At 40.7% G+C, this 12,769-nt stretch overlaps 1 protein-coding gene across 1 annotated transcript in view; it reads right to left on the bottom strand.

Moving 5' to 3' along the window:
* Window positions 1-637: 637 nt before the first annotated feature.
* The window catches only part of ift172 (intraflagellar transport 172), a 37,887-nt gene continuing 25,755 nt past the window's right edge, over window positions 638-12,769 (bottom strand). The window contains exons 29-48 of the mRNA XM_070849069.1: window positions 12,446-12,562; window positions 11,682-11,824; window positions 11,312-11,405; window positions 10,832-10,896; window positions 10,020-10,200; window positions 9,694-9,803; window positions 7,904-8,033; window positions 5,975-6,073; window positions 5,732-5,841; window positions 5,406-5,469; window positions 4,675-4,761; window positions 4,436-4,552; window positions 4,078-4,188; window positions 3,850-3,969; window positions 3,561-3,656; window positions 3,286-3,345; window positions 3,043-3,141; window positions 2,370-2,523; window positions 2,134-2,225; window positions 638-817 (exon numbers count right to left, since the gene is read on the bottom strand). Of these exons, the coding sequence (XP_070705170.1) occupies window positions 728-817; window positions 2,134-2,225; window positions 2,370-2,523; window positions 3,043-3,141; window positions 3,286-3,345; window positions 3,561-3,656; window positions 3,850-3,969; window positions 4,078-4,188; window positions 4,436-4,552; window positions 4,675-4,761; window positions 5,406-5,469; window positions 5,732-5,841; window positions 5,975-6,073; window positions 7,904-8,033; window positions 9,694-9,803; window positions 10,020-10,200; window positions 10,832-10,896; window positions 11,312-11,405; window positions 11,682-11,824; window positions 12,446-12,562 (2,139 nt within the window). The 3' untranslated portion in view covers window positions 638-727. The remainder of the gene's footprint in view (window positions 818-2,133; window positions 2,226-2,369; window positions 2,524-3,042; window positions 3,142-3,285; window positions 3,346-3,560; window positions 3,657-3,849; window positions 3,970-4,077; window positions 4,189-4,435; window positions 4,553-4,674; window positions 4,762-5,405; window positions 5,470-5,731; window positions 5,842-5,974; window positions 6,074-7,903; window positions 8,034-9,693; window positions 9,804-10,019; window positions 10,201-10,831; window positions 10,897-11,311; window positions 11,406-11,681; window positions 11,825-12,445; window positions 12,563-12,769) is intronic.

Here is a 12,769-nt window from a genome sequence, read left to right as displayed (position 1 = left end):
GGTAAATCCACTTCTGCTCTCCTGCTGAGAGTTACAATGAGCACATTTCTATAACTCTCATGTCATTTTTGTAAAGACAATGACACAAACTAACTAACTGATCGAAGCAACTTCTGTGTTCTGTGAGGTAAAACTGCTGTTTTTGTCAATGGAGTCTGGTGGGTTTGAAGAGAGCGATAAATAACGGCTGTTTCTGGTTAAATGAAAAAGATCCTTTCCAAGATGTCGTCAGACAATCTGAGCCTGTCAGTGGCTAAAACAAGGACTTTTACTGGAAGTGTTTTGATCGGGTGTAGTTTCCCCAAAGGATCACGTTACTGCAGCCTGTTTTTGAGATGATCTGATCTACTGGACCAATTCCAAACCTTTTTCTTCCTGCCCAAAATATGTAGAACTGGGGCCCAGGTTTAAAAACACCCATTATGTTATTACATATTGGAATATGTGCCTGATTTTAAGTTATATTGTGATCACTTTTTTAATTAAACTGCTTACAATTTCAGCAAGAAATAATAAAGTGAAGTTATTTTTCCGAGAAGTTTTTAAAACCACCACGAAAGGAGATAAAAATTTACAGAAAATAGAAATTAAAAGCTGAATAAATATATTTTTAATAAGGGTTGGACATATGAAACAGACAACAGAGTGACAGAGAGGAGACAGACGAAGAGAGGTGAGAGAGCACAGACAGATGGATGAAGTGTGTGTGTGTGTGTGTGTGTGTGTGTCAGTGGAAGGAGAACCCAGATGCCTGCAGGCCGCCGCACCACTGGCTGAGGAACTCAAGGACGTCCTGACACTCTGGACTGTGAGTCGTCTACAGGGAAGACAAACACAAACAAACCACCAGTCACAAAACTGATCCAACATTCACTGTCACACATGGAGGGTGTGTGTGTGTGTGTGTGTGTGTGTGGGTGTGTGTGTGTGTGTGTGTGTGTGTGTTTCATGCAGACATGAGACTTTTTGCTTCACTTGCTGATTTATATCTCTTTGACAAAAGGATAAAAACTGAGTGTTAGGTTTGTTAATGTCAGCTCTGAAATTACTGGTGAAACCCAAAGATCATGCATCTCAGATTCCCTGCATGTAAAACACAAAGATGGAAGTTTGGTTTTATGCTAGAAGCTTTTAGACTCGTGAACCGCCAGAGAGAAAGAAATGTTCAGTTTACCTTCTGCACAGACACATAAAACCTTTTATATTTGTTCTATTTGACTTAATATGAGTCTTTGTTCTGCTGGATGTTGTTGGTGAGCTATTTACTGACCACTGTTATTAATTCATTTTTTAGAGTTTCTGTGTGTAAATGAAGTGTTTACGTTGAGTAATGGCACGCTTTGCCTTGAATCACCCCTTGAGGGACAAATGAAGTATTTTTGAACTGAATTTGAAGTAAAAATAATGACGCTGAGATTAGTCGAATCTGCTGATGCGCAGAAAATCACTGATGTAGAGAGAGATGATGAAACCCAGTGAAAGCTTTTGTAGCTTTTGCAAGTGAGACATCAGAAAGCTTCCTGTGTGTGTGTGTGTGTGTGTGATATTGTCACCTGAACCAAAGGAAACTATTCATGACTGTCAGTTTAGTGATGTGTAGTGGAGACAATATCGGGGATATTATGACTCTAAATATCACCCTTTGTATTGAAATCTGATTTAAATATTAAAAACTTGAAGTAATCTGAGGTCAGACTTCAGTAAAACGTCTGAGATTCAACTATTCAGGTTTGAGTGGTTAGAGCACAAAATCCTTTAGAAGAAATCGATGTGTATGTACATTTCCTCTTTGTTTTCAGCGTGTGTCAGCTACACAGGTTCTAATGGGATTAACAGATCACAGATCCGCTCCCATTGTATTTGCATAACGCCATGACCTCTCAACGTGCTTTCACATCCTCATTCACCCAATATTCATACAGGAGGAATCTAAGATGGATCAGACTATTCTTTCATACACATTTATACGCTGGAGCTCTGTTGGGGTTCAGCGTCTTGCCCAAGGACACTTGGGATCTTCTGATGGACGGCCGACTCTACCTCTTCGAGCCGCCCCAACACACCTGCCTGCCTGTCTGCCTGTCTGCCTGTCTGCCTGTCTGCCTGCCTGCCTGCCTGTCTGTCTGCTCTCACCTTTGTGGCCATGAGGAATTTGTTCCAGTCTTCCTTGTTGGCTACTTTCCCCCCAGGCGAGAACTCGACCTTGTTCCTGAGCACGGGGTAACCTGGAGGGAGGAGCACCACAGACTGAGGGGTACATTCACATTTAATATACTGGGACGTCAACTCTAGCAGCCACGTGATGGAAGGCAAAGGTTTATTTCATGTATCTGTGTGTGTGTGTGTGTGTGTGTGTGTGTGTGTGTTACCAGTGAGGATGCAGGGCAGAGAGCGGAGGCCGGTGTTTGTGGCCACCAACGAGGCTTCATACGAGTTTCTCTCGTCACGCGGCAGAACCTGCTCCAACCGATTGTCCATTGACACCATCAGCACCCAGTCACGGATCTGCTCCCGCTGGGCGTCCTGTGACACACACACACACACACACACACACACACACGTGGAATAAAACAATATCAAAATCAAATCAAATCAAAATCCTCATATTTAAGAAGCTGTACCCAAAATGACCTGAGTCATCTAGTCTGTGTTGACTCATTTATTAACATAACATAACAAGAAATATTGTCCCTTCATACAGAAGCTCAGGCACCGGGGCCCCCAAACCCCTTTGGCCCCTTTTAAGATGTAAAATAAAAAATTTATTTAGAAGTTTGGTTTTGGATTATATCCAATAGTAGGTGTCATTTTTCCTGAAAGACGTACAGCAGCTAATGTGGCAAAAAAATAATATTTATTGGGATTTACATGATCCTTATGTTTACTGCGTGGACCTGCTCCAGCTCCATCTATAGTTATTCCTCCCCAGAATGAAGGCTGGATGTAGAACTAACTGAGCCCAACACAGCACCGATATTGGCCCCATTCATGGGCCCGACCTCAGTGTGCTCAGCAGGGTGTCGAGGTGGACGGATGTCTTACGGTGACGCAGAGTTTGGTGGGAACTGGAACCTCAAAGGGAATGTCGGTGTCGATGAAGTCAGAGTGGTCCAGAGCATCCAGGGTCCCCTCGTCGATCGCCTGGAGACAGAACAGAGATCAGATCACCAAGGAGACCGGACTCATGATGGAAATGATCACATATTTATCAAGTACAATAAAATGTGAGGAAATTAGATTTTCCTCATGTCTTGTCCTACAGTTGACGTGTGATAGCTGACTCACATCACACAGATCCAGGAAGTGATTGAGGAAGATGAAGGCCATGTTCTCCCAGCCGACAGACTGCCAAAACAAGAAAAGAAAGAATTGGGATGATCCTCTAGAACAAATGTTTCTTGACATGAACATCCGAGTTTTTTCGCCAACGCGGATTAAAAAACATTGTTTTTCGGCTATGAGCAACACAAAAACTGGAATATGAAAGGGACATGTTGTGCGGGTGTGGAGGAAGAGAGAGGAAGAACTACTCTGTCTTCTCCTCTCAGCAGTGGACCCACCCTGCAGGCCATGCCCGCCTCGTAGAAAGCCTTGTCAGCAGGAACGAGCTCAGTGTGGCGCAGCAGAGACACCGACAGCTTGGCTGCTATGCTGATCTGAAAACACACAGCAGAAGAAGAGGGAGCTTTGATTTTAAAATTAGTAATAAAACAAGCCAACTGTCAACCTGTCACCACCGGCTGTGGAGGAAGACGCAGAGAGTTAAGCTCCGATAGCCAAAGAAACAGTTTAAGGAGATATTCTCTATCCGTGCAGGTAAAAGGTAGAAGGTCTTCGTGCTTTACGTACCAGCTGCTCGGCGCCTTTTGCGGCGGATCGCGTGGCGTAGTAGTGAGCGATCAGCAGCGTCTGCTCAAAGTCCTCTCGAGCCGGAGAGTTGGCCTCGGCTGACCTGGACATGTTCTCGCACTGAAAGTATCACAAAAGCAAACACACACACAGCACAGGTATCACAAAAATGAGATACATCAAGTAGACTGGAGATTAACAGCGTCTTTGGAGCGAGATGTGATCTACCAGCTGCAGCAGGAAATTGCGGAGGTCGGCCCACATGCGGTAAGACTCCGGTCCATCAGTGTCCGGGAGGTTAATCAGGTCCACGAAGAGGCGCTTGTAGATGTTAAAGTTCTGAGATAAAAAGAAAAAAGGTGAAATTTAACGGTTAACGTTCCATAGATGCTTCAAGCTTCAATGAAAATACAGGAAACAGGCAAGTAAACATGAGGTTTGACACTTTATGCTGCAGTTGTAGCTCTAATAAACAAGTAAAGGGATGTTTGCAGAACCTTCCTGAATCCAGACGTCAAGCACGAAGCAAAACAGGCTCTTACAGTATAAGTCTAAGCAAGACGGACATAATAAGTGTGTGTGGTACCTGAGGGTTTGGCGGTGCTCCGTGCTGTATGTAGAGCTGCAGGGCCTTCAGAGGCTCCTCCTCCTTGATGAGGTGTGTGGCGTACAGAGCAACGTACTTATGGAGGATCTTAAAGTTCTGACAAAACACAACAGGGAGTGTGAGCAGGTTAAGTTCATGTTTTACTGACTTACATACACATTTTCCTCACGACTTTCATCAAAAAACCAGGAGAGTGAGGCTGATTGTGTATTCTGTACCTGTTTGGATGCTGTGTCCACACATTTCTCCCACTGGCCTCTCTCTGCGTACATGTCCAGAGCTGCCATGACATCCACACCCACCAGCTGAGCAGACACACGCAGGCAAAAAACATAAAGCAGCTTTTCAGTTTCAAAAATAATGACGACACAAACCTTTAATAAGACTATTTAAAGTATTTAAGTAATGTTTTCTATCTCACTTTGGTTGTTTCTGATTAAAATTATATTGGAAAGTGCACTGGATGTAACTTTGCAACGTTCACACACCGGCAGCCCCAAATGATTTGCTTTGTGAGGACTCATTTCAGACTCTTTTCCTCTTCAGTAAGAGGATTTCCCAACAGGATTTGAGTGAGTAAATGATGTCTCATGGTTTACTAATAGTGGATTTTGTCCCAGTCAGGCTAATCACAATCATTTATCTAATATGAGGCAGGTTTGATGAGCTACAACAACCAGTTGAGACAGTTTCTTAAACAACCAAGATGGCTGCCGCTGGTGTGGAACATTCAGTTGATTCCACTATTAAGTCACTGTTAAAATAACTGGACGGTAAATTTTCCTCATTTGCACTTAAAGATTTTGCTGATAAGACAGACGGTGTATATATTTAAAGCCCATTGGAAATCAAACATGAACTGATTAGTTCAATATATATATATCTATATTTCCTCTAGAAAACTGCACGTGTTATGTTATCTATCATGTCAGTGTGTAACTGTACGTACAGAGTCAACTTTGCCTTGGGTCTTAAGGTGCTCTTTGTATTTCTGGTCCACGTAGTCCTCGTACCTGTCAAAGACCACAGTAATCACATACATTAAAAGATTACATTTAAAGATTAAAGCTGGAGATAACTTCCTGTTTTGTTATGGAGGTTATAAGTGTGTTAGTAAGGTGGTTTATTTAGTGTCTCCTCATGTTTGTGGCTCTAACCTTTATTTGGACTTTGAATTTAGTGTAAATCTCTGGATTTGAAAATAATAATAATAATAATAACTGTGATACATTGAGGTGCTCTCTGTGTTGTATATGTGTGGCGGGGTCATGAGACCTTGGCTCCAGCTCCTTGGCGACTCTCTTGGCTTTGTTCCACTCCTCACCCTCAATAAAGACATTGATTGCCTCTTTGATGAGGTCCATGTTTAGGTAGAGCTCAGCAGCCTTAAACACGAGGGCACAAAGACAACACGAGGAAAAAACATGGGGAAATTAGAGAAACAGGTGTGATACCTGTAGAGAGCTGAAACAAGGTGTGTGTGTGTGTGTGTGTGTGTGTGTGTGTGTGTTGACCCACAGCGTTGTACTTCCTCAGCTTGGTGAGTCGAGGTCCGACCACCTGGACCACCTCCATCGCTCGATCTCCACTGAGGAACTTGATCGACAACTCTGCTGCCTGGAAACACACAAACAGGCTAAATGCACACATGAAACACCTGCAGGAGACACAAAGAGCCGTTTGTCCAACAGAGTAGGAGGAGATTTGTTTCTTTTTCAAAAAGCTGCTATTGTAATATTTCCATTACAACAGCAGCTGCTACTAATGATGGTTTTTATTTACAATTAATGACTTAATTAACTTTTTTGATTAATCAGTTCATTATCTTAAAAAAAAGTCCTGTTTTGTTCAATCAGCAGTTTAGAGACCAAACATTTTGAATTTAAAACAATAAAAAAAACTGAGAAAAGCAGAAAATGTCCATCAACATGCTGTTTTCTAGAAAAAAGAAAAAAGCAATTGGAATAAAAAGTGTAAATTCAGGCTTTCCACAGGAAGCCAAGTATTGATTTTATTGACCTTATGACCTTTTCTCAAACCACCAGGAGACCAAACGTTCAATTCTCAAATGAGAATTTCTCACGCTGGTTAATCAAACTCACAAAAATCTATTGATTGATCTGTGAGACCCTGTGACCTTTTATTTTGGAAATCCATTAGAGTAACCATTCAAATTTCAAATGATGTGATCTCCATAGCACTTCAATCAATAACACACAATATCTGCTGTGCCGCCCTGCAAGGAAATCTATTAATGCTGGTGACACTGTGACCTTTCCCTGCCTGCTATCAGATACCTGTTCTATCGTCTGTCATCCACTTTACGTCTCTGTTGTGGACGCATTTCTGTTTTTTATCTTTTTTTATTTGGCAAAGCAACAAAAAAACCTTGTGATTGTGAAAAATGTGTGATTAGATGAGGCGACACCGATGTCACAACACATTAACAAATAAAGTGGTTGAGTGCAAACATTATAAGAGCAGTTTGGAGATGTTGACACTGTTTTTATTCTTTCTTCAGTTGCATCCCTCTCATCACAGTTGTCATGTTCTCATTCACTGTTCAGTGCCAACTTGTTAAAGTGATAATCATACCATTTACTTACTCATTTTCTGTAAAATCTTCAGATTTTACGATACGTAAATGTCTTTTAAAGGTGTCGACTGCATCCCTGTTGCTATGGTTACACATTTAATGTAGGCAGTGCTTTAGAAAGGTAAACGTACGGGTTCACCGAAAACATCCTGGGGCCAATCAGAATCTAGTATTCACCCAGACCTGCTGTATTCTCTTCTACAATTAAAACTTATGACTTCTGCTCTTTTCTATGAAAAGTTTGGCATTTTTGTTTAGAATTTTCTTTCAATTTACTTACATGATTATCAAAATGATCATTTCAGCATTAATTATATATACTGTTGGTGGTTTAACTATAACACAGCGTCATGCTTTATAATCTCCACGTGGTTTCTGTGTAAAGTCTGAATTTGTGAGAGTTTTACTAATTGTTTTCTAATTATTGTTTAATAGGGCTGCAACTGACAATTATTTGGATAATTACCAATTATTATTGTTTTCAATTAGTCTGTCAATTATTTCTTTGATCCATCATTTAATCAGTGAGGCTACAAAATGTCAAAAAAAAAAAAAACTATGAAAAAAGCCAAATGTCACAGTTTCCCAAAGACATCTTCAGATGAAAGACAGTCAGTTCTCAAAGATATAAAACTGAGAAAATCACCACATACCCACAGTGGAGAAGGTGAAGAATTGATAGCTGTGCTTGATAAATAACTTTAATTGATGCCTCACAACATTTTGAGTTTTATTTTAGTGACTTTTTCAAAGGATGTAAGAGAGAAAACTACTCCGTAATTCATAGGCAGAAGTATAAACCTGTGCAAAAGCTTAAATTAGAGTGTATCATTTGCAAATCTATCTTTTACCTTCATCCAGCACTTCTCCATCAGGGCGGTGTTGGCGTCGTCCTTCACCTTCAGGTAACACTCCACGGCCCGGGAGTATTCACCCGACTGCTCCCACTCCCTGGCCTGGTCCAGCAGGCCCTCCACGCCCCTGAAACAAACACACAGAGTCAAACGAGGACGCGCCAGCTCATTCATTTTATTTGGGAGTTTCAAATCAGCACACCATGAAATATAAAACAAGGCTCAATTATACATGTTGGAAACCCAGAATGATAGACTCTTAATATCTGGGCCAATTAGCTAAAATAAAAGTCATCTTGCTTTGACTTAAAATTTCAGTCAGAATATTTCAATTTAATTTTACTGTTATTATTCTTGCATGTAGCGAAACAGTAGTTCAGTCATTCCAAGATTAAAAAGTGCAACTTGCAAGAAATTCAGTGAAACTGTAGAACACAGAAGAAGAATAAAGAATATGAAAATGTCCCGAGCTCTTTTAACTACTGTTGCTTCCACTGCAAACAGGCAGAGAGCAGAGATCAGATACAGAATGAGATCAATCATCAGTCATGCGTCTTTAATTTCTGATCAGTAACTGATCATATCATCATACTATAAACATCAAACACCAAAGGTTTTTGACTTTTGCTGCCAGGAAGAATATTTTGCTCTCATTGTCCACAGTGGACACTTTCTATAAAGTTTGGCACCATTATTTACCATATTACACTATATACTATACTTACTATACACAATAGATCTAAGCAGTCGTCTTCCATATTCCAAGTGTTTCCTAAACCAGCTCTTATTTTTACCGGCTCATTTTGTTTGTCACAGCACGACTGAGTTGTTGTGTTCTTTATTAAAACGGGGGCCCATGTGGTTATTTTAGCTCCAGTTGGGCTGCACTGAATGTGGAACAAATACATTCAAATCCGTGGCTTTGCACGGCTGGAAATTTTGACATTACCACAGCACATAACTAGTGGGAAACATGCCCACAGTTCACTCTTGTTAATCATGAAGGATATTCATTTCTGCCCCGTCTTTCTTGTTCTTGACCTTTGTCCTTTTCATCAAGATTAAAGTCGCGTGCGTCTATTAGTGAACTAAAACACTGCCATGGTTTGCAGATGCCTATAAGAAATGCGACGCCTTGCACAGAAACAGGAGCCACAAACTCTGCAGGAATAATTCAGTGTTTTTTTTTTCCACATGATCCCTCATGCTTCCTCCTTCGTTTCCATTGGTAACTTTTGATGTTTTCCCCCAAAAGTCATTAAAGAGGGAGAAGCGATGGGAGGAAGATAAGAGCTGCGTGCTGCTGGTGTGCTGGCTAACGAGCTACTCCTTGTTGGTAGCTTCAATTTGGGAGAACACACGAGCCGCGCTTTAATAAAGCATCAAACCGACTCTGTGAGGAGATTATACTGGTGGGTGAATGGGGAGAACTTGTGCAACGTTCATAGTGTATTTCGAGGGTTCCCTATGGCCTTTTAAGGGGTTTCTTAATAACACAACAGGTCAACAAAATCTAATGAACACTCATAGAATAATGTCCCAAAAAATACCAAACCCCTGATCTATAATTATGAGTCACGTTGACGAGGCTTTAGGTATCTGATGCTGCTGCTGCTGTGACTACAACAAGATATTCAGTGAACAGAAAGCACTGATAAATGAAGTTAAGGTTTAATTAAATCACAATTTTAAGGCTCTCCAGACTTAAGTGAAGTAAATGGCCATTAGAGGAAATGAGGCCCATTGATTTCTTTTTTCTTTTCTTTCTCTTTTAGTCTTTATCTCACCGGATTCCCCTCTTGGAGGTCTCCTTCTCGTACTCCTCTTGGAGAACGGAGAGCTTGTTGGGGATGTACTCCTTACAGATACGCATGGCATCGCTCCACATGTCTGCATCCTGATTAACAGACAACAATAAAATATGAATAAATAAAAGAACAGCTGGCCATAAGGCAGATGGTCAAAGTCTATGATGTGAATCTAAAAATAGAACATCAGCAATTTTAAACAAATCTGTTAAGTAACTTTCCAGTAAAATAAAGAAATTCTCTTTGCTTGGACATTTCAACTCTTTTCTCGTTTCTTCCGACGCCAGATTGGCTCTTAAAGTTACCTTGTAATATTTAACAGCAAGCTCGGGTCTCTGTGCTCGGAGCAGGAAGGCTTCAGCCTTCTGGAAATCTTTCTGTTCAAAGCAGAACTTGGCTTGACCGACCAGAACCTCAGACACGCTGTCTGGATCGTGGCCCTCAGCCACCCGCTGCGCATTGGCCCAGTCCTTGTTGTGGACGTACCTGGAGTTCACACACACACACAAAACACAGCCAAAACAAATCCGGAAGATTTTAGATTCAGTTCAAATCTATATGTGGAGCTATATAAAGCTGCAACTGATGATTATTTGGTAAAGTTCAGGAAACAGTGAGAAATGACCATCATCGTTACCCAGAACCCAAAGTGAGGCCCTCACAGGTCTTATTCTATCCAACTATTAAAATAAAAACTATAAAAACTACAACTATTAAAATAACTGATTATCAAAATATGACCTATTGATGTGTTTCCTGTGTAAAGTCTTAGTAAAGAAACTAGTAACTAAAGCTGTCAGATGATCGTAGTGGAATAAAAAAAGTTTAAAAAATAAATATTTCTATTTATATTTATATAAAAATAAAAATGAAAAACTACTACAAGTACTAGTAAAAGTACTACAAAATTATTTTTATGAATCTACTCGTCACTCTGACAACATCTTGATTAGTTTGCTGAGTGGAAGACAGTGAATCTCTTTTCCCCTCTGCATTGATTTGCTAAAAAAAAGGCCCATGTTTGTATCAAAAGGATCTTTCTCAGGACAAACCCATCATAAAGCGACACAGAGCTTGAACACGGTCTGAACTGCTGGATGTGTTGGGTCGTACTCACATGAACACGGCTTCTTTGGGTTTTCCTGCTTTGATGAACTCGACCTCAGCCTCGGGAAACTTGCCCTGGAAGATGACACAGTGGCAGGATATCAGCATGAGCTCTACTTCCTGCACTTGACATAACATTTTCAGCGACTGGGAGTATGAGCAGAAATTCGAATGATTAAATTTGGAGGACTGAAAGCAAGAGAAGTATGTTGGACTGTTACTGTAAAAGTTAGTGAGCGTGTATCATGTTGAATTGAGGTGGAAGACGCATAGATTATCACACACAGTGTAAGATTGTATGCAGACTAATGGAAACAATAGATTTTTATGAGCTTGGTTTTCTAAGCTTGTCATTTCATAAACGTTAATATGATGAGACACAGATTATTTAAAAAGACATGTCATTCTGCCCTGCTTTCACCAGACATCCAGTGGTTTTAGAGCTGGTATGAATGTATTATTGTAGGCAGCAGGTCTGTGACACATTTACCTCATCCTCCAGGTATATGGCATGCTTCAGGTGGATCTCAGGAATCTTTTCCTTACATGACAGACGAGCCAAATCAAAGGCAAAGTCAAATGAGCTGTGGAGTAAATGATGGACAAAGCAAGTCAGGTTTGACAAGACAATGACTGATTTTAGGATAAAATGATTGAGAAAAGTTTAAAGCCAGCAGGTAGGTTGGCCTGACTTCATGTACTGTAATTAGCCTTGAAACCTCACAGTAATTCATACTTCTTTTTAGGGACTTGTCAAATTCTGGGAGCTCCACATGAACAAACCTCCATGTGAGTGTCAAAAGGTCACATTAGACGCTGGATGCGAGTAAATGAAAATGAAGTGTTGTGGTGCAGCTCACAAGTTATTCGAAGCAGATTCAATGGCGTATTCCAGGAGGCCAAACTTGTTGAGCAGCTTGACGGCTGCCTCTCCCCCCAGGCTCCTAGCCCAGAGGTAGGCCACCTGCTTCTGGGCACCAGCGCCTCCGTGGCTCTTAGCCACCTGACACACACACACACACACACACACACACACACACACACAACCATGTACAAATACAAGTGTAAGCTGTGTGGCTCCCTAACCCCTTTAATCCCAGAGAAAAACATATGATAGAGGCTGTAAAGTTGCGCTGTGCGTCCAACGCACCACTAACAATAAACACTGTCAAAAGGGTAATGATTGTGTGCCCATGACGCCTACATGGTTACTTTAGGACCTCCTATTTAGCTCTTATAAGCAGCGTATAAACATTAAATTAATGGTTTTATAATGTATGAACATTTTACAACTGCATTCTATTATATTGTTGTTTACTTGTACACCAGTTTCCACTGATAAGAGTCATAAATACATTAATAAACAGTAGTACTAGTACACACTAGTGCCTGCATTATAGTGTGTTATAGACACATTTAACAAATGTTAAATTACTACAGTGTTTATAAAAAGTATTATTCAGTAAACAATATTGAAATTGAGCACCACACAGGTTAAAAAGGTCAAAAGATGAATACAATCCACTGTGGCTACTATAAACATTTGTTGTGTGGGATGAGCTTTAAAAATATACAATAACAATTCACACAACTCCACATCTTGTGTGTTTGTGACTGCGTCTACCCTGTATGCTTCCTCCCACATATCGTTGACTCTGTACATGTGGACCGCTGCTTTCCACTCTTCAGCCTCCATGAAGTGGTACTCTGCCTCGGAGAACCTGGATTCAGCCTCCAACTCCTACAAGAAACATTGATACGGTACATAAACGTAACATATATATCAGGCAGAGTAAGGCCTTACAGAAGCAGCACGGCCCGGCATTGATGAACTATACAGAGAACGGATTAAAGAACTTGAATGTAAGTGCTAATTAGAGTTAGAATATGATAGAGATAAGTAAAGTAAAATAATTAATGTCCCCTCAGCGATCCTATTTCTCAGTTT

The sequence above is a fragment of the Pempheris klunzingeri genome, chromosome 18 (genome assembly GCF_042242105.1).
Source record: "Pempheris klunzingeri isolate RE-2024b chromosome 18, fPemKlu1.hap1, whole genome shotgun sequence".
Classification (NCBI taxonomy): Eukaryota; Metazoa; Chordata; class Actinopteri; order Acropomatiformes; family Pempheridae; genus Pempheris; species Pempheris klunzingeri.
Note: the sequence above shows the minus strand (reverse complement) of the source record. Positions and strands in the feature narration are given on the sequence as shown.